At 45.2% G+C, this 23875-nt stretch overlaps 2 protein-coding genes across 2 annotated transcripts; one reads left to right on the forward strand and one right to left on the reverse strand.

The window, feature by feature from the left end:
• Positions 1 to 4822: 4822 nt before the first annotated feature.
• On the reverse strand, positions 4823 to 6757 carry LOC143887026 (non-specific lipid transfer protein GPI-anchored 5-like). Its single transcript, XM_077391152.1, has 2 exons — positions 6335 to 6757; positions 4823 to 5205 (listed from the first exon to the last, which is right to left on the reverse strand). Exons 1-2 carry the CDS (start codon positions 6651 to 6653, stop codon positions 5012 to 5014), a joined length of 513 nt encoding a protein of 170 aa, XP_077247267.1. The 5' UTR covers positions 6654 to 6757; the 3' UTR covers positions 4823 to 5011.
• Positions 6758 to 14582: 7825 nt separating this feature from the next.
• Positions 14583 to 16646, forward strand: LOC143888303 (uncharacterized). The gene is made up of 2 exons (XM_077392677.1): positions 14583 to 15609; positions 15994 to 16646. The coding sequence occupies exons 1-2, from the start codon at positions 14583 to 14585 to the stop codon at positions 16644 to 16646; spliced, it is 1680 nt and encodes a 559-aa protein (XP_077248792.1).
• The last annotated feature ends 7229 nt before the right edge of the window (positions 16647 to 23875 follow it).

Consider the following 23875-nt stretch of genomic DNA (forward strand, 5'->3'; position numbering starts at 1 on the left):
ACCAGTGAATCATCCTGGTTCTGACTCCTCCCGATTTGATCAATACGGCCAATGCCCATGTATAGCTGTCAACCCGTTGTCTCACCCAGTCAACCATGGAGAGGGATCTCAATTTGTCCTCCCCAATACAGGTGTTGTCACAATCTCACCATTGTCTGCAATATGGAAACATGACTCTACACCAATTGTGAAAAAGACCCAATGCATGTGCACGCCATTATCTTGTTTCCAACTAGCCATTAGGATCTCATGAACACTATTCATCGTGTCCCCGACCAAACGATATAATCCACCATAGTTCCCTCCTATCATCAAAACCATAAAGCCGCGTGTGATTTTCATGGCTCCGCCTGCAGCTGAAAAACTACAACCCTCGGAGTCCAACCATCCAAGCGATAGTATATTCTTCCTTATCATTAGAACACACGCCACATCACCCACAGTATGAATCACTTTATCGAATAGCTTGATTTTCAGTGTTCCAACTCCCATGACGTCACATGAAGACCGTCACTCAAGGACACAACACCTATCATTGTCTCTTGAAACGTATCAAAATATTCTCTCATGGAGCGTACATGAACAGAGCATCATGAATCTAGAAACTCATCATGAGAAGTGTGATTACCTATTGAGACTGTGAGAACATCTCCAACCTCTTCGCTCTGCTCAGTCGTTACTGCCACCACCGCATTTGTAGGACCATTGTTCGACTGGTCAGCTCGCTTTGGACAATACCGCTTAATGTGGCAGTATTCCTTGCAATGATAACATTGCACGCCCTATCCGCTGACCCTGGATATTGACCTGCCTTTCCTGGTCCCCTGTAAAACGACCTTCCTCTTTGATTCTCCTCACGAACAATAAACCAATGCTCTTGACCAACATCTCGATTAGGCCTCCACCTAGTGTATCCTTATACATAAAATATAAATTCTCTTTATCCAAAAGATTCCATCTAAAAGAAGTGAAAATCCTACGAACTTCCTTGGCTTCCTCAAATAAAAAATATATATTCAACTTTTACTTATCTCAAATATTCTCTTTCTCAGTGTGTAGAAAGTCTTATTTTTTATTGAAAACTATTTCACATTTATTTATGATATCAAATTTGTTTGCCAACTAGTACCAAAGCATCTTAGAACTCCTCACCAAAGATAGTTCTGATGTAATGGTTAATTTTGTAGGTATTGCTTGCCCTCCTAACTTTTTGAATCTTTGGATAATTGATACGGGTGCCACTAATCATATGTGTTCTTCATCTAACTTGTTTCAATTCATTTCTTCTAATTCTACTATATATAAAGTCCAGTTACCAAATGGTACGCAAGCACTCATTACGCATATTGATCTTGTCTCTCTTTCCCCTGAACTTCAACTTGTTAATGTCTTTCATGTTCCATACTTTAAGTTGAACGTTTTATCAATTTCTTAGCTTATAAAATTACATAATTATTTTGTTACTTTCTTTTCTGATCATTGTGTTTTCTAGGACAAGATTGGTGTGGGTAGTGCTAGTGATGAACTCTATTACTTTTAAGGTCCAACGGTCTTACTGCATCAAACCATCATTCAACATTTGGCATTAGCGGTTGGGGCATCCTTCATCTTTCACATTGCATTCTTTAGCTACATCCATGGTTTTAAATTTCGACCGAAATCCAAAATTTCGGACCCAGATTTCGGTCGAAACTGACACTGAAACGTACCGAAACCGAAATGGCTGAAACTTACCAAATTTCGGTCGAAAGTTTGGCGAAATTTGGAAAAAAATATTAATTTTTTATTCATTTGCCGAATTTCAGGCCTAAATTTTGGTAATTTCAGCCCAAAAAATGACATTTCAAGCGCCTTTATTGAATTTCAGCCGAAATTTCAGGATTTCAGCAAAAAATTCGGTTTCGGTTACCCACGAAATTTCGGCCGAAACCGAAATTTATAACCTCGGCTACATCTGAACCATCACCTTATGGTTCAAATAATATTATTTGTGATGTTTGTCCAATAGCTAAAGAATGCAGCTTAGCTTTTTATAAAAGTTTAATCCACTCTATTGCTCCTTTTCAATTGATACACTATGATATTTGGGATTCCTTTTCTAGGGTAGATTATTTTTTACTATTATTGATGATTTCAGTCAATATAATTAGTTGTAATTATTAAAGCATAAATGTGATGCTAAGACCCACTTACAAGCTTTTTTTGCATTGGTTAGAACTTACTATCATGGCTAAGTTCAAAAAGTTCGAACTAACAATGGGACTGAGTTTCTCCAAAGACATAGTTTCTCCTCAGATAAATGGGATCAAGCAAATTCGAAAAGCGAATCTTATACATCTTCAAAACTTAACTCTGATGGTGAACAATGGCAGACGGTTCGAAAGAAGGAATGCTCCTGCATTCCTCGTAGGAGACACTCTCAAACAATCCAATATCCCCCACCAAACTTGCTGATTATGCAACTTAAGGTTATTGACCAGCTCGATCTCTTGGGTTTAGTGCTCTGTATTGGCCTCTTCAAGTTTTGGTCCGAGTTAGGGATGGTATATTGTTCCTAATGTATCATTTTTATCTTTCTCTAATAAACCGGTAGGGGTCCGTGCCAAACCTAGCATACCTAACAAAAAAAAAGGAAATAAAACGTAGGCACCAGTCATGCGTGCCTTACGTTTTCAAGCTAACCTTTCCTTTTCCTTTTGGAGAGAATGTGTTTTAATTGTTGCCTACCTTATTAATAAATTTCCCACATCTATTCTTTTTGGAAAAGCACCTCATGAAGTACTACTTAATTAATCAAAGGCCCTCTAATTCTGATCTCCGTATTTTTTAATGTCTATGTTTTTCTCATGATGTTAATCCACAAAAGTACAAGTTTGATGCTCGTGCTACACCAGGCATTTTTTGTTGGTTACCCTCACGAACAAAAGGGTGAAAAAATTATGACATTACCACTAAAACTATTTATTCTCATAATGTCATTTTTCACGAATCTGTATTTCCTTTCAAAGATGTTAGCATGCACCCTTCAACCACTTCTGTTTTACCTGTTCCTATTGTCGATTATCCTGAAAGTGTTGACTTCCCTGTCACTAGTCCGCTCACATCTCTCGCTAATGTTCCCACTAGCCCACCAACATCGCCTTCATCTCCTTCCAATACTATCCTAGATGATCCTGTCACCACTTTACCACCTCATACTCATCACCCGCTACGATACTAGAAAGATATTATTGCTCTGTCATTACAGGAGCATCAGTCATGGTGCAATATTTTCCTCCTCGATCAGGTACACCCTACCTCTTGCATAAATTTCTTTCTTATCAAAAGCTCTCACAATCCCATAAAGCTTTTCTTGTAGCTCTCGACTCCTTGGTTAAACCTACATCATTTTCTCAAGGTGTGAAAATTGTAGAGTGGAGAGAATTCATGGCTATTGAAATTGGTGTCCTTGAACAAAATGGTACATGGACTCTCATGCAATTACCCCCAAACAAACGTGCAGTAGGTTGTAGGTGCATTTATAAAATCAAGTACAAGGCTGATGGTTCTATTGAGCGACTAAAGATCAGAATAGTGGCCAAAGGATTCACACAAATTAAGGGGCTCGATTACCATGAAACCTTTTACCATGTCGTGAAATTAGTTACAGTTTGTTGCCTTCTTGCTATCGCTACTGTTCGACACTGGCTTGTCCACCAGTTGGACGCTCGTAATGCCTTTTGCATGGAGATTTAAATGAAGAAGTGTACATGACAATCCCTCCGGGCCTTCCTGAACAGGAGGGAAACTCTACTTACCGACTTAACAAGTCCTTGTATGGTCTCAAGCAAGGTATACGTCAATTCAACTCAACACAACAAAGCCTTTGTCCCAAACTAGTTGGGGCCGGCATCAAGCAAGGTAGACGTCAATTGTTTGCCAAATTTTCAAATGCATTGTACGAAGCCGGTTACACTCAATCTAAAACTGATTACTCTCTCTTCTTCAAACGGACATCTTCAGGGTCCATTTATGTTCTCGTCTACGCTGACGACATAATCTTCACCGGGGATGATATCTCTTATATTGATCACTTGAAGCGCTTCATCGAGTCCAAATTCTATAATAAGGATCTAGGGCCACTTAAATATTTTCTTGGCATTGAGGTTGCTCGCTCATCAAAAGGATTGTTCCTTTTCCAGCGCAAGTATACCCTCGATATTTTGAATGACACGTGTATGTTAGGGGTCTCATCCTGGCACTATTCCTATGGAACAACAGTTGAAGTTAAACACCTTAGATGGGGATCACTCAAAGATCTGTCGCATTATCGGCGACTAGTGGGACGCATAATTTACCTCACTATTACCTGACTTGATATACTATATGCCGTTCACATGCTTAGTCAATTCATGCAAGCCCCCACACACTCCCCATCCTGCTGCTGCCACTCGCCTGCACTGATATCTTTAGAGCACTGTTGGTATCAAGCTTGAATGCCACTTTGTTCATGAAAATATTCAATTTAGTCTCCTCCAACCAGCTTACCTTCACACGCCATCCCGGTCTTCACCAAGCCTCTTGGGAGTGATCAATTCCATCATCTCATTCGCAAGTTGGGCATGCTTGACATTTACTAGCCAACTTGAGGTACAGTATTAACCGCACGATCAGTTAAGAATATTGCTGAACTACCAGACATTTTAGGATATTGATAATAGCAGAGAGATTTTATAGTATGTCGATATCTTGATAAGCTCTTTGTATTTTATCCAAACCATCTGTGACAATATCCCTTCAAAACAGGGATCCATTGTATTATGTTATATATGGACGATTGATGAATGAAAAAGGAGAATAACAATTCCCAAATTTATTAGTATATATCATGCATACATATATAGATTTAACAATCCAAAAAAACCAGAAAAGAACAACCTCAATGAGAAATCTCTTCGAAATCTAAGTAAATATTACAGTGGAAGCCATATCTAAATGAATATTGACCCAATTTCTAATACAGTGATCAAACTCAGAAGCTGCTATGCGTTGCACCATATGATGCAACCAAGAGAAGGAGCATCACAAGAGAGAACTTGGGTGTTGTAGAACTGTCATTTGATGGATCCCCACCTGCCACTTGTGGTGGTACTTCTGATGAAGTTGGCTCTCCTGATGGAGAAAACGACGGAGATGATGCCGGAGCAGTTTCAGGCGCACTAGAGGCTGTCCACAAGCAAAGGTTTTAGTAAAACTGCTAAAACAACTCTGACTGTTTGCTTCTTTCTTTCCTAACAGTCACTTTTTTGGGCCCCACATATGCAAAAGGCACAAGAGTGCCTCGATCTTGATCTGACGGATGAGAACAAGATCATGTGGGTCGCCTCATAATGTTCTTCAACACCAATGGCCTCAATTACATACCCAAATAGAACTCTATTTGCAGATTCTCAAGTAGTGAATTACCGGAATCAGAAATTGGCATGTCCATTTCAATTGAACCAGAATACGACCTCTTGGGCCAGAAACAAATGGTGACATAAATTCCCCCATCTATTTTCCCCTTAATTCGTAATAACATGCATGCCGGAATCGGATGGAATTAGAATAGGATGCCAATTCCGATTGCTGATTCCAGCAATCCAAATGCACCCAAAATGTAATATATGCCTATACTTTATGTTATTGGTATATAAATGAGAGGGATTTGCTAGGAAGTTTTTCAGAGGGCATTTCGCAGCTGACTTTTGCATTAAAGAACAGCCATCTCAGATGACTTAAATGAATAAGACAAAACCCGTTGAAAAGTGAGCCTATGTGGCCGTTCTCATGCAAAAGTCGGCCTCGAAGTGCCTTTTCCCGAAATTCCCTTACAAATCCCTAAAATGAGATTACTTGATGGCCCACCATTGGTCCAACTCATTAGTTTCCATCAGTTGTAATTAGTGTTTGTATTTTTAATTATTTAAAGCCTTAAATGCTTTTAGATTTTAGTGAATCAAATTTCAACCCTTTACAAGTTTCAATTTTGCAAGCTCACTTGTAATCTTCTTTATATCTTATTTTGCAAGATTACATATATTCGTAATCTTCAAATTAGTAACTTGATTTGTCAATTATACTGTTGAACTAATCATTTTAATCCCAATCCTCCAACAATTAGCAAGGGGGGCAATTTGGGTCAGGTTGGGTCCGGTTGAGCTTTTGCTAAAAAATGAATTGGAATCAACTCGAACCCATCCCGATTTTATGGTAAAAGCTCAAACAAAATTCCTAAAAATTCAACCCGGTTGAACCCCTAGCAATTAGATCATCCTAAAGTGAATCTTAAAATAAAATTGAACTGTGATCTTACCAGTGCAAATGCTAACAGACGGGGTCTGGACATTGCAAGCGGTGGGAAGTTGCATAGCCAAAGTCTGGTTGATATTGAGCCCTAGCGAGGCCGCAGTGCCGTTAATGACCAAGCAAAGGCATTGTGGCTGAGACCTGACAACTCCGGCGAGCTGCGAACAACACGCAGGTGAAGGGACCGACGAATTACCTGTAATGTAGTTTAAGCAAGGCATGAGGTTGGTGATTGCATTGATGCAACTTTGTTGAGCCATGGCTCCTGCCCAAAGTGTCATCACAAGGACCATAACTAGACCCATATTCATCCCTCTCAAAGCCATTTTGTTTTGGGTCTGTAACTTGAGTTCACAAGAATGAGGATTAGAGGTCTTGTGTTAGATTTGAGGCTATTCAAATAAGTATTTCTGAGTTTGGGATGGAGATGAGAGAGAGATATATAGAGAGAGAATAGAAGAAAATTCATGTGGGTTTTGTTGGTTGCCAACTTTGCTACTCTCAAAACAAGTTTTTGGTCAGCATAACTTATTCAAATAGAGACTAACCTTTTGAAGGGGAGTGATATATTTGCCCCCTTTTCTTACCTACGCCAGCCCTCTCTAGTGTCTTTATGACTACCCTTTTACACCACAAGGGGTGGCCTAGGGAAGAAAAAGAGGCGAAGATATCATTTGCCCCTTTTGAAATGTAAAAGTTTATTGAACTAGTCGTGTCTAATAACGCGTGGTAACATTGAAATAAGAGAAAAAAGGAGGGAAGAAAAATGTGACAGCCCTCTTTCCTTCCTAATTCTCGAGTGGCTGTAGTGTCAAAGACGCAAGCATATTATAAGGAAGAACTTTGCCTTTGGGGCTTTCGTAGTCCATTTTTTCTTCTTCCTTTTCTAGACTATGAAATGAACGTATTCTTAGGTAGGTCCTATCTTGTATTGGGTTGGGTCATAATTTCTAGAAGGAAAAGTACCGTGCCCGTAGAGAAGTCTGAGGAAATGCTATATCCAACCTTGTTTTTGCTTGGGACAGTCCCCTCTAGTGTAAAAGAGAAGTCCTAAATACAGTAGAGGGGGCTGTCCCAAGTTTAAAAAAGGGACGAATATATCACTTGCCTTTGTTATCATGTTTAAGTCTTTTTTTAAGAGAAAGATAATTATTACATTCATAAAAATTATAGAGAACCACCATGCGGTAAAAGGCAATTTTTGGGTCCTCGGTGTGGAAATTTGCCTTGTTTTCCTTCCTTGCAGTTTCCAATTATAAGTTGGACTTCGGGTTTTGGTGGGAAAGCAAAACGAGAAAGGTGTTTCTTTGGTTATGGTAAAACCTATGATATCTAAGAAAGAAATCGTGGGGTTACGGTTTTCTTGAGAGAGAAAAAGAGAGAGTTTTCTTGGTTTTTCTCTCTAGTCATATCCTCTTGCTTGAGAGGACAAGAGAGAGTTGCGGTTTGGGGTTCGTAGGTTAATCCCATTGTATTCTTTATAATGTTGTTTTATCATAGTGAATATTGTGTTTCCGCTCATGGATTTAGGCAACTTGGCTATTCCATGTGTATGAACAGATCGGAGTTTACCTGGTGGATTTCTCAACAAAGGGGCACATATATAAACTCAAGACCGTTGAGCTTGTAAAACATCATGATGAGACCCACATGGTCGCGTTCCCTTAAGGAACTGTTTTAAGAAGATGATGATTCATATGTGGGTTAGTGGCTACCTTACAAAAGAACTAGTTGCAGACCGAGGAAAAAATATTGTTTAAAACTATTTGAAAATTAAAGAATGGGGTCACCATTCACATATTTTTGATGGGTGGGGCCTACCATTTTAAACCTTGATTTGAGGTCCAAACTGATGCATAGATGGACCCACCATTTTATACTTGTGTTTTGATAGAATTCCATTGGCCTTGGGCTCAAAGAATAAAAAGGGGACATTCTAATTGGTCATTGAAAGATTATGTGGAAATAAAGATAGCTATCTGAAGAGAAATTTCAGGAATTTAACTTTGGTTGGCTGTTTAAAAGTTGGAGGAATTATGGAATTAGTTATAGAGAGAATTAAGGGATTCCTTCTTAATTAATGAAAGGAGAATGTTTAGGAAATTGGATATTTTTTACAGATTTATATTGTTTCTATATTCGTTTGAGTTGGGCTTGGAATTGAAGTTTTAAAAAGAAGTTTAATAGTTTATTATTATAGAAAGAGGATATTTCTTCCTTATTTCTACCATCATATCTCAATGCCATTTGGCCTGGCTTATGGTTGTCATTCCTATCAACAGATCAAATTAATAGATAAAAGTGGGACCCAATAAGTGTCTTTAAAGGAGGAGAAAGAAGTGGCCTTCTTTCTTCTTTTTTTTAATAGAATTTTGTTAGATGCATAGACTTGAAATGACTTGAAATAGCAATTATTAGATGCTCCAAATTGACAGATCAATGGTTTACAAAATTAACATAAATTTTGTCTTATTTATTGTGAAGAGGAAAATGATTGTGAGCTTGAAGCTCATATAGCTTATATGAGCTTGACGGCCCAAACACATAGGTCCCACATTTTTTGTGGTGATCCAAACCATTCATTTGCAAGGCCCCATCATAGATAGGGTGTGTACCAAAAATCAGTTCCATTGGATCATCCTAACCACTCCAAAAGCGGAGGGCAAAAATGGGCAGATTTGTGGCAACCGGTGTCTGTCCATTTTGCCCTCCACTTTTGGATGGGTTAGGATGATCCTATCGAGCTGATTTTTTATACACACCCTATCTATGTAAAGGCCTTTCAAATGAATGCTTTGGATCATCCTAACAATGTGGGCCCACATGTGTTTGGGCCCTCAAGCTCATATAAGATATATGAGCTTCAAGCTCACAATCATTTTCCTCTTATAAGATTTGTTTCCTACTAAAGAAGTGGTCTTAGATTACATGATCATTGACACATTCGGATGTTTTATTCTGATAATCTGGATGTTCAAATCTCAGACGCGCTTGAAGATGCTATAATGTTGTATAGGCAATTGCCATATAACAACTACACAATTTTGCCTCTTTATTTAAGGAATTTGCCTAATTAGTGATTTAAAAAAAAATAAACCTGTAGGTGGTACGCCAAACCAACTTATTAACCAAATCACAAATAAAGAAAGAGGAAATGATTAGTATTAAGGGAAAGAGAAAAAGGCAAGTCAGAGAAATGTAAGCAAATGAAAGACACACAGGTTTGTAAATGTGTTTGATAACTAAAGAGAAGCAGAGACTCAGATGTTGCTGTTAAAAATAATATAAGATGAAAAAATTATTCACCAAATTAAAAAGGGCACCTGGTGTGTGATATTGATGTTGGAATCGAGGTAAATAACTTTACTAAGCAGAAGAGATGGGAAGGAAGCAGGGTAGAGACTGGGGAATCAGTGCGCAAAGGGTGAAGTTTGGAACATATGTAAGACTCAATCGTTCAAATGCTTTCAATGGATATAAAGACGGGTGGAGGTGAGGAGGTGTTATGGAAGATAAATCGTCGAGATGGCTATTGGTATACCATCATTCTGGTTGCATTTCAAAAGAAGATACCCATTTCAAAAGAAAGAAAAGAAGAAGAAGATACATTCGGAAGAATAAATATAGGAAAAACTATATTATCATTACTAATAGAGTTGTTGCTCGGGGCAGCTACGGTTGGAGAGATGGACAACAATCTGTTTCCAAAACTATAAATAAACAAAAGCCCAGGATAAGCCCACACAATCAAAATAATCAACCCATATAGCTTCCATAACAAAAACCTAACAAAACCCAAATGTATTTCAGAAAATGGACAACATACAACTCATTCAACTTTATTTTTATTTGATGTGTAACAGGTTCAAACAGTTTCGAGCAAAACCTGCAATATAGCAAAAGAAAAATTGATAGAGATCACTTTCGTTGGTGGATATATAGAGAATAGGGCATGACCATGAGCAATTTCTTGTGACGTTATTCCAAAAGACCAAATGTCTGCTCTGTTTACAGTTCACACACAAAAATCTTAAAACAATAAATTAGCATGAAAGGTGTTAACTTCAAAATTGTGAGATCAAACTGATAAAACATCCAACACTAACAGAACATAACAAAAGTCATAGATTTTTTTATCAAAACTATTTTCCCTCTAAGATGAGACATGGATATTTACGATACAGATAGAAATATGTACTAAATTAGTAGCAGTAAACATGGATATCTACCATACAAGGGTTAGCTTTTGATGGGGTGCAAAAACGCTGCAGCCTGTTAGCTTCCAACACGTGGCTAGAGGAGGGCCCACTGCAGAACCCACGTCAGCAGGGGTAGTTTGGTAATTCCCCCGAAGTAGGTGAACCTGAACCTATAGCTGGTCGACACCTGCTTTGGGGATTAACTCCCCACCTACCCCGAACTTTCCCTATAAAAAGGCTTCCAAAGCTCATAAATCGGGGTATTGAATTCTTACCCACCACTCTAAAAACCACCCCTTCACTCCGGCTCTTACTGACTTGAGTGTCGAAGGGTCTGTCCGGAGTACACTCCGGGTCGGCCATTCTAACCTCGTTTGCTTCTGTGCGGGACACAGTTAATCAGGACTCTACCCTCCATTCCACCTCCTCGAGCCCTCCAGCTCGGCTCTTACGTCACTGTCATATCTGTTAACCAATTTCGGGCCTAACAGATTGGCGCCATCCGTGGGACCCCTGAACTAAAAGCTGTTTAAGTCCCTTTTACAAAAATGGCAGGGCGCAAGAGTGTGCGGGTGCCAACCGCACGGACTACCCGAGCCGTGCTACCCGGCAGGACTCGGAGTGAGCGACTCGCTTCGCTGGTGGTGGCAGCTTCTGCTACGGCCGAGCAGAGCCAGCCTCGTTCGGAGCACCTCAACCCCATGCCCACTCCAGAGCAAGTTCAAGCCCTCTTTCGGCAAATGACAGCTCTCGTTGGGCAGTACCAGCAGTTACTCCAGGCGCCCCCCCAACCGCCTCCGGAAGCTCCACGACCTGTCCCCGAGAGGCCAGATAGACACGCACTGACAGAGCCGCACCACCGTCGAAGGTCGCGGTCTCGCTCTCCGCAAAGGCACCGAGCTCATGAAGAGCGCGTGCCACAGGCAAAATCCCGGTCCCGTCGTAGAAGTCCAAAAAGCCACTCCGGCTCCGCGGCGAGCCCATTTGCGGAAAGAAACAGGCCCCAGACCATAGAGCTGACCCGGTGCTGCAGAAAATAGAAGAGATGGGCCACAAAATTGAAGAGTTGGCTAAAGATCAAAGCCGGCCTGTTTCTAGGACGTTCACGAGCAGAACGCCATTCACCGACGACGTCATGGCCGCCCCAGCACCAGGGGATTTAAAATGCCAACTATTCCGCAGTATGATGGGACCACTGACCCCGTGGACCACTTGGAGACGTTCCGAACAATGATGCTCCTCCACGGTGCGTCAGATGGCTTCCTTTGCAGAGCATTCCCGACGACCCTGACAGGTGCAGCAAGGGACTGGTACTCAAGGATCAGACCGAACTCCATCAGTAGCTTCGATGACTTCGGGGAAGCCTTGGTCCGCCACTTCATGAGCAGCCGCAGGCCAAGGAAGACAACAGCATCCTTGATGGCCTTGCGGCAGGAGGATAATGAACCTCTCAAAGCCTTCGTCAGCCGATTCAACAGGGAGGCGCTTCAAGTGCCAAATCTGGACCCCTCGGCCGCTACAAACCCACTTCTCACGGGTGCTAGATCTAATGATTTCCGCCGAGCAGTGGCCCGCCGAAATCCACTCTCCCTAGCGGACCTAATGGCTGGGGCGGAGGAATATATTTCAATAGAAGAGACTCTGGCCACTCTGGACTCGAATCGGAGGAGGGCCGCTGATGATACGAACCGAGACAAGCACCCTGCTAAGCCGCGTAGGGATGACAAGGTTGTTAGAAGAGACAAGTCCCCCCAAAGAAGGGAGGAGAACTTCACCCCTCTCAACACATCCCGAAGGCACATACTAGCCGCTATCAGCGGGGAGGAGTTCATAAAGTGGCCAACCCCAATGATCTCCAAGGGGAACAGGAGAGACAAGTCAAAATACTGCCGTTTCCACAGGGACCACGGCCACGACACGGACGACTGCTGGCAGCTGAAGGAGGAGATCGAGCAATTGATCAGCCGGGGCTATTTGAAAAAGTATGTCCGAGGTGACACCCACAGGAACGAACCCAAGGAGAGAGGTCCCCAGGGCCGGAGTCCTCGGCGGTCTCAACCGCCCCCAACCCGAAGACAATCTCCTCCACCGCCTAGTCCACAACCAGAACTACCCCGCTCCCAACCAAGGGGAGTCATCGGCACAATCATGGGCGGTCCGGCAGCTGGTGGCACCTCATCCGCTGCACGAAAAGCTTACGCATGCCGAGTCAATGCCGTGCACGCATGCGACAAGAAGATGAAAACGGAGAATGAGATCTCCTTCTCAGATGCAGACCTCGACGGCCTGATATTACCACATGACGATGCCCTAGTCCTAACCATGCTCGTCGCGAACTGGGAGTTGAAGAAAGTCCTGGTAGACAATGGGAGCTCCGCCGACATCTTATACTATCACGCCTTCGAAAGGATGATGATAGGTGACGACCGCCTAAGGCCGGCAAACTCAGATCTCTTCGGCTTCTCGGGAGAGGTAGTCAAGGTTGAGGGACAGATCGAACTTACTGTCCTCGTCGGAGAGTCACCCTGCCAAGCCTTCGCCATGGTCAACTTCCTAGTAGTGAGGGCCACTTCGGTCTATAACGCTATTTTAGGACGGCCGGGCCAGAACCAGATCCGCGCTGTCGCATCTGCTTATCACCAGAAGATGAAGTTTATTACGCCCAACGGCGTTGGAGAAGTAAGGGGGGACCAGCCGCAGTCTAGGGAGTGTTATGCAATGGCACTGAAAGGCAAAAACGCGACAGAGTCATTGCCGATTGAGCTACTCGTCATGAGGAGCGAAGCTCAGGGAACTCAGCCCGCAGAGGACCTTATCTCCATCCCCCTGTACAGGGATGATGATGAGAAGGTCGTTAAGATCGGCTCCTCTCTAGACGACGGCACCCGGCGCAACCTCACCCAATTCCTTCAGGACAATGCAGATGTCTTTGCATGGACCTCCGCAGACATGCCCGGTATTAATCCAGAGGTCAGTACGCACAGACTAGGTGTTGACCCAACCTGCAGGCCAGTAAAGCAGAAAAGAAGACACTTCGCCCTCGAGAGGCAGCGGACGATCAAAGAAGAAGTGGAGAGGCTCCTGAAAGCCGACTTCATTTGAGAGATCCAATACCCGGACTGGTTGGCAAACGTAGTCCTGGTAAAAAAGGCAAATGGGACATGGAGAACCTGCGTCGACTTCACTGATCTGAATAAAGCCTGTCCCAAGGACAGCTACCCGCTCCCAAAGATCGATCAGCTCATCGACGCCACTGCAGATCACGAGTTACTGAGCTTCATGGACGCCTTCTCCGGATATAACCAGATCAGAATGTATGAGTCAGATATCCCGAAGACCTCCTTTGTAACAGACCAGGGGACCTACTGCTACCGTGTTATGCCCTTTGGCCTGAAAAACGCCGGGGCCACATATCAGAGGCTCGTAAACAAACTCTTTCGGACTCAGATCGGCCGCAACATGGAAGTCTACGTTGACGACATGCTGGTCAAAAGCCGGAGTACGCAAGATCATGTCTCCGACCTGGAAGAAACGTTCCAAGTCCTGAGAGAGCAAAGGATGAAGCTCAATCCCACCAAGTGCGCCTTCGCCGTCAGCTCGGGAAAATTCCTAGGGTTTATGGTTAGCCAAAGAGGCATAGAGGCCAATCCAGAAAAAATCAAGGCCGTGGTGGAGCTCACTCCGCCCAAAACCATCAGAGAAGTGCAGCGACTGACAGGGATGATAGCCGCGTTGGGGCGCTTCGTTTCAAAATCTGCGGAGAGGTGTCTCCCTTTCTTCAACGCAGTCAAAGGATTTAAGACCGCGCCCTGGACAGAGGAATGCCAGGCCGCCTTCGAGGAGTTAAAAAGATATTTGTCCTCTCCGCCGCTGTTAACAAAGCCTGAGACTGGTGAGGAGCTACTCTTGTATCTATCTATAAGCCCCCTTGCTCTGGCAGCAGTCCTAGTGCGTGAGGATCACAGCCAACAAAAGCCGGTCTACTACGTTAGCAAGGTCTTACATGATGCTGAAATAAGGTACCAGCGGGTCGAGAAATTGGCTTACGCGCTGGTGATGGCGGCCAGGAAGTTGAGACCGTATTTTCAAGCTCACACGATAAAGGTCCTTACTGACCAGCCGCTCAGGCAAGTTCTCCATAAGCCGGACACCTCGGGGCGACTCGTTAAATGGGCCGTGGAACTGAGTGAATTCGACATCCGCTACATGCCCAGGCCCGCAATCAAGGCTCAGGTATTGGCAGATTTCGTAGCTGAATGCTCCATCCCCCGACAGGCTGCCGAATTTGAAATTGTTCAAACCCCAGTTATGGAAAAGTCAGTAACTCATGAGGAGCGAGCGGCGGATGAGGCTGAAGCAGAAATCGTCCCCGAGCCGGTAGAGCAGGATCCATCAGCCGCCAAGCCCCTCTGGGAAGTGTACGTGGACGGGTCTTCGAACAAGGGTGGCTGTGGCGCCGGTCTGATTCTCACCGGACCAAACGGCTTCACCGCAGATTATGCCCTAAGGTTCGGATTCCACGCATCTAATAATGAGGCAGAATACGAAGCCCTCCTCGCCGGGATGAATCTCGCCGTTCAAGTCAAGGCCCACAGGCTGAAAGCCTACTGTGATTCCCAGTTAGTTACAAATCAGATTCAGGGAACGTACGAAGCCCGCGACGAGCGTATGATCAGGTACCTCTCCCTGGTCCAACAGTTATCCAACAACTTCAAAAGTTTTGAGGTCGTCAGAATCCCCAGAGCAGAGAACACAAAAGCAGATGTACTATCTAAGCTAGCCGCGTCCGAATACACGACTCTCGGGAATATATGTATGGAGTTCCTACAGAGATCCAGTATCGAGAGAAAGGCTGCTGAAATCATGGAGGTAGAGCACGAGTCCTACTGGATGGACGAGATCGTCGACTACCTACGTAGTGGGAAACTACCCGAGGCGAAGAAAGAAGCCCGCAAGGTGATCCAAAGGGCAGCCCGGTTTTCACTCGATGGCGAGAGCCTATTCAAAAGATCCTACACCCTCCCATACTTAAAGTGCCTCCGGCCCAGCGACGCCGTGTACGCCCTGCAAGAGACACACGAAGGTATTTGTGGAGAGCACCTGGGGGGCAAGGCCCTGGCGATCAAAGTTTTGCTGAGAGGCCTGTACTGGCCGACCCTGAGACAAGATGCCCTGACCCTGGTCAGGAGATGCGAGAGATGCCAAAAGTTCTCCCCCACCATCCATCAGCCTGCTGTCTCCATGGCTCCAATCATCAGCCCGCTACCCTTAGCGATTTGGGGGATGGATATCTTGGGCCCCTTTCCACCGGCCTCCGGCAGGCGCACCTTCGTGGTAGTGGCCATTGATTATTTTACCAAATGGGTGGAGGCCGAACCTCTAGCCCAGATCACCGAGCAGAATGTACAGAGCTTCTTCTGGAAATCAGTGGTCTGCAGATTCGGGATTCCTCGCGTCTTGATAACAGATAACGGCAAACAGTTCGACTGCCGAAACTTTCGGAAGGTTTGCTCCGATCTGAAAATTGAGCAGAGGTTCACCTCCGTAGCACACCCACAGACCAACGGGCAGACAGAAGTCACAAACCGAATCCTACTGCAAGGGATCAAGAAAAGACTGGACGAAAAAGTTGGTCGATGGGCAGATGAGCTCTATCATGTCTTATGGGCTTATCGCACCACCCCGCGCACACCAACGGGTGAGTCTCCATTCAACCTGTCCTTCGGAACAGAGGCAGTAATACCTGTCGATGTAGGTACCCCGTCCGCTAGAATTTCCAACTTCAACAAACAGCTCAAGGGTGACGGGCTCCGCGCGAATCTTGACTTATTAGAGGAGGCCAGAGAAGAATCCCGAATAAGAGTCGCCGCCTACAAGCAGAAAGTATCTCGCTATCATGACTCCAAGATACGCCCCAGAGAGTTTCGAGTTAGGGATCTGGTCTTAAGGAGAGCTGCTATCTCCCAACCCAAGAAGGCCGGAAAGCTTTCCCCAACCTGGGAGGGGCCTTACCGAGTAAAAGAGGTGATTCGCCCGGAAAGTTATAGACTGGAGACACTCGAGGAACAACTACTACCCCATGCCTGGAACTCAAAGAACCTTCGCAAATACCATCAGTAGCGAAACTAGCCGGCACCAAAAAAGACTTTGTAAATATCTCCTGAATGTGAATGAAAGAACCTTTTTTACAAGTATCTTCGTTTCCGTCAAATTGAAAAACCCAGTTCACTAAAACTAGGGTACTCGACGTTTGGTTCGCCACGGCTCGTCTCCGCAAAGACCGGAAGCCCACTCCTGGTCCGGAACCGGCCCGGATGCAAAAACCAAAGCTCCTTCGAAACCCAGTTCACTAAAACTAGGGTACTCGACATTTGGTTCGCCACGGCTCGTCTCCGCAAAGACCGGGAGCCCACTCCTGGTCCGGAACCAGCCCGGATGCAAAAACCAAAGCTCCTTCGAAACCCAATTCACTAAAACTAGGGTACTCGACGTTGGTTCGCCACGGCTCGTCTGCGCAAAGACCGGGAGCCCACTCCTGGTCCGGAACCAGCCCGGATGCAAAAACCAAAGCTCCTTCGAAACCCAGTTCACTAAAACTAGGGTACTCGACGTTTGGTTCGCCACGGCTCGTCTCCGCAAAGACCGGGAGCCCACTCCTGGTCCGGAACTAGCCCGGATGCAAAAACCAAAGCTCCTTCAAAACCCAGTTCACTAAAACTAGGGTACTCGACGTTGGTTCACCACGGCTCGTCTCCGCAAAGACCGGGAGCCCACTCCTGGTCCGGAACCAGCCCGGATGCAAAAACCAAAGCTCCTTCGAAACCCAGTTCACTAAAACTAGGGTACTCGACGTTGGTTCGCCACGGCACGTCTCCGCAAAGACCGGGAGCCCACTCTTGGTCCGGAACGAGCCCGGAGGCAAAGACCCAAGCTCCTGAAAAACATAGCACGTCAGGACCAACCTAAGTCCATGACGCCTACCTAGAGCGATAGCTACGCGGCATACGGCCAGACAGTATAAACTGTAGACGGACAAGCATAGAAGAGGTAGACAATAAAAGTTTGCTTTCCATTCATATGTTGAGGCCTCAGAGGACCATTACAAAAATGACGCCTCAACGGGTTGTTAAAAAAAAAAAAAAAAAAAGGGGAGACTTGAGCCTCCAAGGGGCTATTACAAAAAGGAATAAAAAAACCGCCAAAAAAAGGGGGAGAAAGAGAGCTCAAGGCGCCTCATTGCCCCCATCCCGCGCTGAATCTGCCCCCGGTGGCAAGAGTGCGTCGGCTGGGGCCGGCTCCTCACCAGTAAGCGTCGGTGGGTCAGGTATAACCATCCTCGACAGGTCAACGCCCGGATTGGAATCCTTGACCTGCCCAAGGCAGTCAAAAAACCCTATCTTGTAGGCCTCACTGGATAGAAGAAGGAGTTCGTCCTCCTTCTCTTGAACGGCCGTCGCCTGCCTCGTTAGGGTTTTCTCCCTCTGAGCGTTGAGGGCTTCCGTCGCTTCCTCCTTCTGCGCGGCCAGCTGAGCGGCAAAATCCTCTCTCAGCCGCTTGATCTCCTCGGCAGATTTTTCGACGGACTTCTTCAGCTCCTTCACCTCCTTTTTCAGCCTCCCATTCTCCTCCTCAGACTTGGTTATAGCATCGGAAAATTTCTTACTCTTCCCCCGAAGATCATTGAAGTACACTCCGATCTATAAAATACGGATGAGCAAGTGTTAACACAGGTAAACGAAGTAGAAGACGAACAAAGAGTGAGCTTACTCGTCAGCCATCTTACCTGATAAAGAGAAGAAAATACGGCCTCTTCGGCCGTAGCTGGCGGCTCGCGGAGAACATGTTGCCTGTCTTTTTCGAGAATACATTTACTTTGGATCTCTACAGCTACCCGGCTCTCTCCAAGGCCGGTATCAGTCTTTTGGACGGCCCAATTTGGCCGAAAAATGTTATCTCCGGACCTCGCCGGGGGTGGAAGGGTGCTAGCAGATGTCGCCACAGTCCTCGAAGACCCTGCGCCCCGGTCGGATGAACCCACCAATTTCACCAATCTCTTGGCCTTGGGTGGGGGCGGAGCGTCCTGGGTTGGAGCCGGACTCTCTGTCTCTGGGACCTTCCTTTTCTGGCCCTGGCGGACCATCCCAAAGGCCCCCTTCCTCATCTTATCGACTAACGACTGCTGTTGCATCTCTGAAAGATAGACGAAAACAAAACCAGTCAGAAACAAGAAAAAAGGAAAGACAAATCTTAAAGGAGGCTATCTACGTACGTGCCCGGGTCGCAGTACTAAGGCCCAACCCAACCAAAACCTCTTCCCCTTGGAAGTCTGAACAATCAGCAGGCCCCTCCCAGTCCAGCACCTCCCGAAGTAGAGCGAGGGTTCTCGCATCTTCACCCTCAAGGAACGGCTTGCGACTGTATCTGGGGTTCCCCATTTCAAAGGGACCGACCAAGGCTCGCTGGACTCCGTGTCCTCGACATAAAAGAACCTGTTCCTCCACAGGTGCATGGAGGAGGGAATGCCAGTGATCATTTTTATCTCCGGACGCTGGCTAATGTAAATCCAACCTTCACCCTTGTGCTTCTTCAATTGCGCACACGCGCGGAACAAAGGCACTGACAAGTTCCTCTGAAGCCGGCCCTGAATGAGGTATACAAACCCCGTCAGCAGCCTCCATGAGTTCGGCGCCACCTGGGCCGGGGCCAGCCCGTAGTGCTGAAGCACCGAGGCGAAGAAAGGGTGCAGAGGAAATCTGAGTCCGGCCCGCAGTGACTCGTCATATATGCAAATGTCGGAGCTTTCATTACAGGCTCTATCTCCCTCCATCGCCTCCCTCAGTCCAAACCTGGATGGGATGCAGTACTTATCCCTAATCACTGCCATGGCGGACTCGTCCAGGTAGTTCTCCTCATTGAGAGCCTGTATGTTGTATTTAGGATTGGCATCCATCCGGGCTCTTGCCACGACCTCAACGGCCCGGCCCGGGTTAAACGTAGTGGACGCCTCGCCGGCGTCACTACCAACACTCCCCCCTTGTGGGACATAGCTACCCGTCTGAAGCGGAACGGTGTTCAAGTCCAATATTGCCTCGTCCTCTACCTCCTCATCACTACCTATAATATTCACACTCGCCATTTTCGGGGCCGGTGACCAGGCAGGCCTATCCTCGGTCCTAATCGACGATCTAGACCCTGAACTACTAGAAGACGACTCCCCCGAACCGGACTCAGAATTAGAGCTACTAGACATGAAAGCAGGAAAAGAAATGAATGAGACGCGCTCAAGAAAAATTACCGGATCACACTGAATGCTCCTGAATCCACCGCCGTTCACAAAAATACACGAGCCGAACTGGCCTTCGCCGAACCGACAGAGAGAAGAAGAGGAGGAGAATGAGGAGAAGTAAAAAGTGAAAATGAGAAGGTAAAACCCTCTCTTTATAGATTTCTCTGAGGCGGTGTGCATTAAATGAAGGGCACGCGTTTCGAGGACGCCCGAGTGGTGCCACGTGTCTTTTATCAATGGCGGGCACAAACTTCGAGGCAAGGGCGTAAGCGAAAATACGCGCGTGCCTCTAAAAGACCAAGGGGAGTCATACAAGTGCCCGTGCGGAGAAAGACAGTCCGGCCCAAGCCGGACTGGGTGGCTAAACGACAAAAAACAGTCCGGCCCAAGCCGGACTGGATATGACGCGTTCCACAAAATGACAAAAAGCAGTCCGGCCCAAGCCGGACTGATGCGTTCCACAAAACGACAAAAAGCAGTCCGGCCCAAGCCGGATTGGGTGGCTAAACGACAAAAAACAGTCCGGCCCAAGCCGGACTGGACGCGTTCCACAAAACGACAAAAAGCAGTCCGGCCCAAGCCGGACTGGGTGGCTAAACGACAAAAAACAGTCCGGCCCAAGCCGGACTGGATATGACGTGTTCCACAAAACGACAAAAAGCATTCCGGCCCAAGCCGGACTGGGTGGCTAAAAGACAAAAAACAGTCCGGCCCAAGCCGGACTGGATATGACGCGTTCCACAAAACGACAAAAAACAGTCCGGCCCAAGCCGGACTGGATATGACGCGTTCCACAAAACGACAAAACGCAGTCCGGCCCAAGCCAGACTGGGTATGATGCGTCTCGCTAAACGACAAAACGCAGTCCAGCTTAAGCCAGACTGACAAAAATTCCGGACTGCTCCAGAATCCGGACTGTCCCAGAAGCCGGACTGCCCTAGACTCCGGACTGCTCCAGAATCCGGACTGCCCCAGAATCCGGACTGACAAAAATTCCGGACTGCTCCCAGAATCCGGACTGCCCCAGAAGCCAGACTGCCCCAGAGTCCGGACTGCTCCAGAATCCGGACTGGCCCAGAATCCGGACTGCTCCAGAATCCGGACTGCTCCAGAATCCGGACTGCCCCAGAATCCGGACTGACAAAAAATTCCGGACTGCTTCCAGAATCCGGACTGCCCCAGAAGCCGGACTGCCCCAGAATCCGGACTGCCTCAGAAGCCGGACTGCTCCGATTTCCGAACTGCCCCAGATTCCGGGCTGCCGCAATTTTCGGACTGCTCCGGATTCCGGACTGCTTCAGATTCGGGACTGCCACAGGCCAAGCCTCGACCACTCCCAATCAGAAATGTACTCTACCACATTTCCCCAAGTCACCATAATAACTTGGAGAACTGGGGGGCAACTGATGAGGTGCAAAAACGCGGCAGCCTGTTAGCTTCCAACACGTGGCTAGAGGAGGGCCCACTGCAGAACCCACGTTAGCAGGGGTAGTTTGGTAATTCCCCCGAAGTAGGTGAACCTGAACCTATAGCTGGTCGACACCTGCTTTGGGGCATTAACTCCCCACCTACCCCAAACTTTCCCTATAAAAAGGCTTCCAAAGCTCATAAATCGGGGTATTGAATTCTTACCCTCCACTCTAAAAACCACCCCTTCACTCCGGCTCTTACTGACTTGAGTGTCGAAGGGTCTGTCCGGAGTACACTCCGGGTCGGCCATTCTGACCTCGTTTGCTTCTGTGCAGGACACAGTTAATCAGGACTCTACCCTCCATTCCACCTCCTCGAGCCCTCCAGCTCGGCTCTTACGTCACTGTCATATCTGTTAACCAATTTCGAGCCTAACAGTTTTATTCATTTGCCATTCATGAAAATTGAGCATCTGTGTAGACTAATTGCTATTCATCTGCAACAAAACCAAATTGAAGTTAGACAAAAGAAAAAGGCCCTTCGGAGACTCTTGTGGAACGAAATAGTGGAAGAATGAAATTGTACCGAAAAAAAAAACAAAAGGAAAGAAGAGAATGAGAAAATCGGCTTCCCATCAGGCCATGAATCCCAAATGGGTTTAATATTGTAGTCAAACTTGAAAGCATGCAGCCCAGAAGCAATTCATTTAGAAGTAGGAAAGGGAATATGGAATTGGAAGGGAATCAGGTTTGGGAAGTATTCTTGGAAAGGTTCTAAATGGAATTAATGGTGAAAAGGCAGTTTCTATCTTGGAGTTATTAGCAGGAAACGTGGCAATAAATAATTACGGGAGTGGAGGGGTGGAATAGGAAGAAAACGTGAAATTAGGAAAAGAACAAGGAAAAAAAAAGAAAGGATAATTACATTTACACCTCTTCTAGTTTCTGACGCATTCACTTCAACCCATATAGTTTAAAAAGTGACAAAGACATCCCGTTTCGTTTTGTTTAAGGTTTGCCCCCTCAGCTGAAGGTTCGTCCATAGATTGAAGGGTTAGGATGATCCGATGGAGCTGATTTTTTGGGCACACCCTATCTATGTCAGGACCCATCAAATGAACGCTTTGGATCATCCAAATAATGTGGGCCCATACCCGAATCCAAAGCGTTTGGTGTTCGGATTCGGGTATGGGCCCACATTATTTGGATGATCTAAAGCGTTCATTTGATGGGTCCTAACATAGATAGGGTGTGCCAAAAAATCAGCTCCATCGGATCATCCTAACCCTTCAATCTATGGACGAACCTTCAGCTGAGGGGGCAAACCTTAAACAAAACGAAACTAGAGGGGATGTCTTTGTCACTTTTAAACTATAGGGGTTGAAGTGGATGTGTGAGAAACTAGAGGGGGTGTAAATGTAATTATCCCAAAAAAGAATTTCGATTTCTTGAAATCTGGATTCTATTGATATATGTGTTTGGAAAGTTGAGAAGACGTAGAAGTAGAGAGACTTTCGAAATTCCGACTTTTTAAAACCACGGGATATAGGAGGGGCTGACACGTGGCACCACCACGGCTTAGAAGATTCCTCTTTACTTGATACGTGGCACCACCACAACTTAGAGGATTCCGCTTTATAACTTAGTTACTTGTGCGATGTAACTAAGTTATTTTTCGGTAACTTATTGATATTTTATAAAGTAAGCTTAAAATGGGGTGAATATATCACTTCCCAAGATAAAACCTACTTTAACAGGGGCAAAGGTAAGCTTTTTCGCATTTTAAGTAACCAGCAATATGACGTAAAATTGATTACATCTATCGGATACACTGAATTAAAATAATCAATGATAAGTATGGATATGTTATTTTTGGTTCTTTTTTTACAAATTAGAGAATTTTCGGTGTATATTATAATAAGTGGGAGCTGGGCCCACCATGTATCTAGTTTACAAAAGAATTCGGCCCCTAGATGTGGGTTCATTATTTATCTTTATCTGATTATTTTATTTAAAAGCTCTTAATTAAGAGATTTTAAATGATACATGGGCGTATATTCTAGCATAAATATAAGAAAATGATATCATAATAATAGGGCATTGATAAATCGACTCCCAAATTCCATTTTGAAAAATACATAGTTGCAGTCCCGTACGATGCACGGGGCGGCCCAAAAAAGAAAGCTTTATAAATTATTTGTTTTTTTTTTAAAAGAAAAGAAATAAGAAACATTCATAAGAAGATTATTATTCAAAAAGAGAAAAAAGGCCCAAGAAAATTAAATTTAGAGAGAGGTGGTGGTAATACAAAATACCATAAATTAATAGTTAAATGATCCAACATCAAAGTCATCAATTACCAAAAAGAGCAAGAAATAAAATAGAAATTTCACTAAAAAGTAGCACTTGTTTTCCAAAGGGTTATTGAAGAAATGTAATTCAATTTGGGAACCTAGAATGCTCAAATGCTTTATAATGTATTTTTCTCACAGTTGAAGATATCTTAAAATACACATTTTCATCATGCTTGGTCAAAGGTCTAGAATCTTTCACCATGCTTAGTCAAAGGTCTAGAATCATATTTGATCCTGATCATCCAACTGGGGTCTCACATTTCCTTAAAAAGCCTACTAAACATTGATCAACCCTTGTAT

The sequence above is a fragment of the Tasmannia lanceolata genome, unplaced genomic scaffold (genome assembly GCF_043159265.1).
Source record: "Tasmannia lanceolata isolate RefF3 unplaced genomic scaffold, GAP_Taslan_0.1 ptg000012l, whole genome shotgun sequence".
Taxonomy (NCBI): domain Eukaryota; kingdom Viridiplantae; phylum Streptophyta; class Magnoliopsida; order Canellales; family Winteraceae; genus Tasmannia; species Tasmannia lanceolata.

Excerpts from the sequence above, each read along its gene's own strand:
- LOC143887026 (XM_077391152.1), bottom strand. The coding sequence starts at position 6,653 with ATGGCTTTGAGAGGGATGAATATGGGTCTAGTTATGGTCCTTGTGATG. Across the intron at positions 5,206-6,334 it reads GTCTGTTAGCATTTGCACTG|CCTCTAGTGCGCCTGAAACT; the intron begins GTAAGATCACAG and ends GCTTGTGGACAG.
- LOC143888303 (XM_077392677.1), top strand. The coding sequence starts at position 14,583 with ATGGCGGCCAGGAAGTTGAGACCGTATTTTCAAGCTCACACGATAAAG. Across the intron at positions 15,610-15,993 it reads CCTGCAAGAGACACACGAAG|ATAACGGCAAACAGTTCGAC; the intron begins GTATTTGTGGAG and ends TCTTGATAACAG.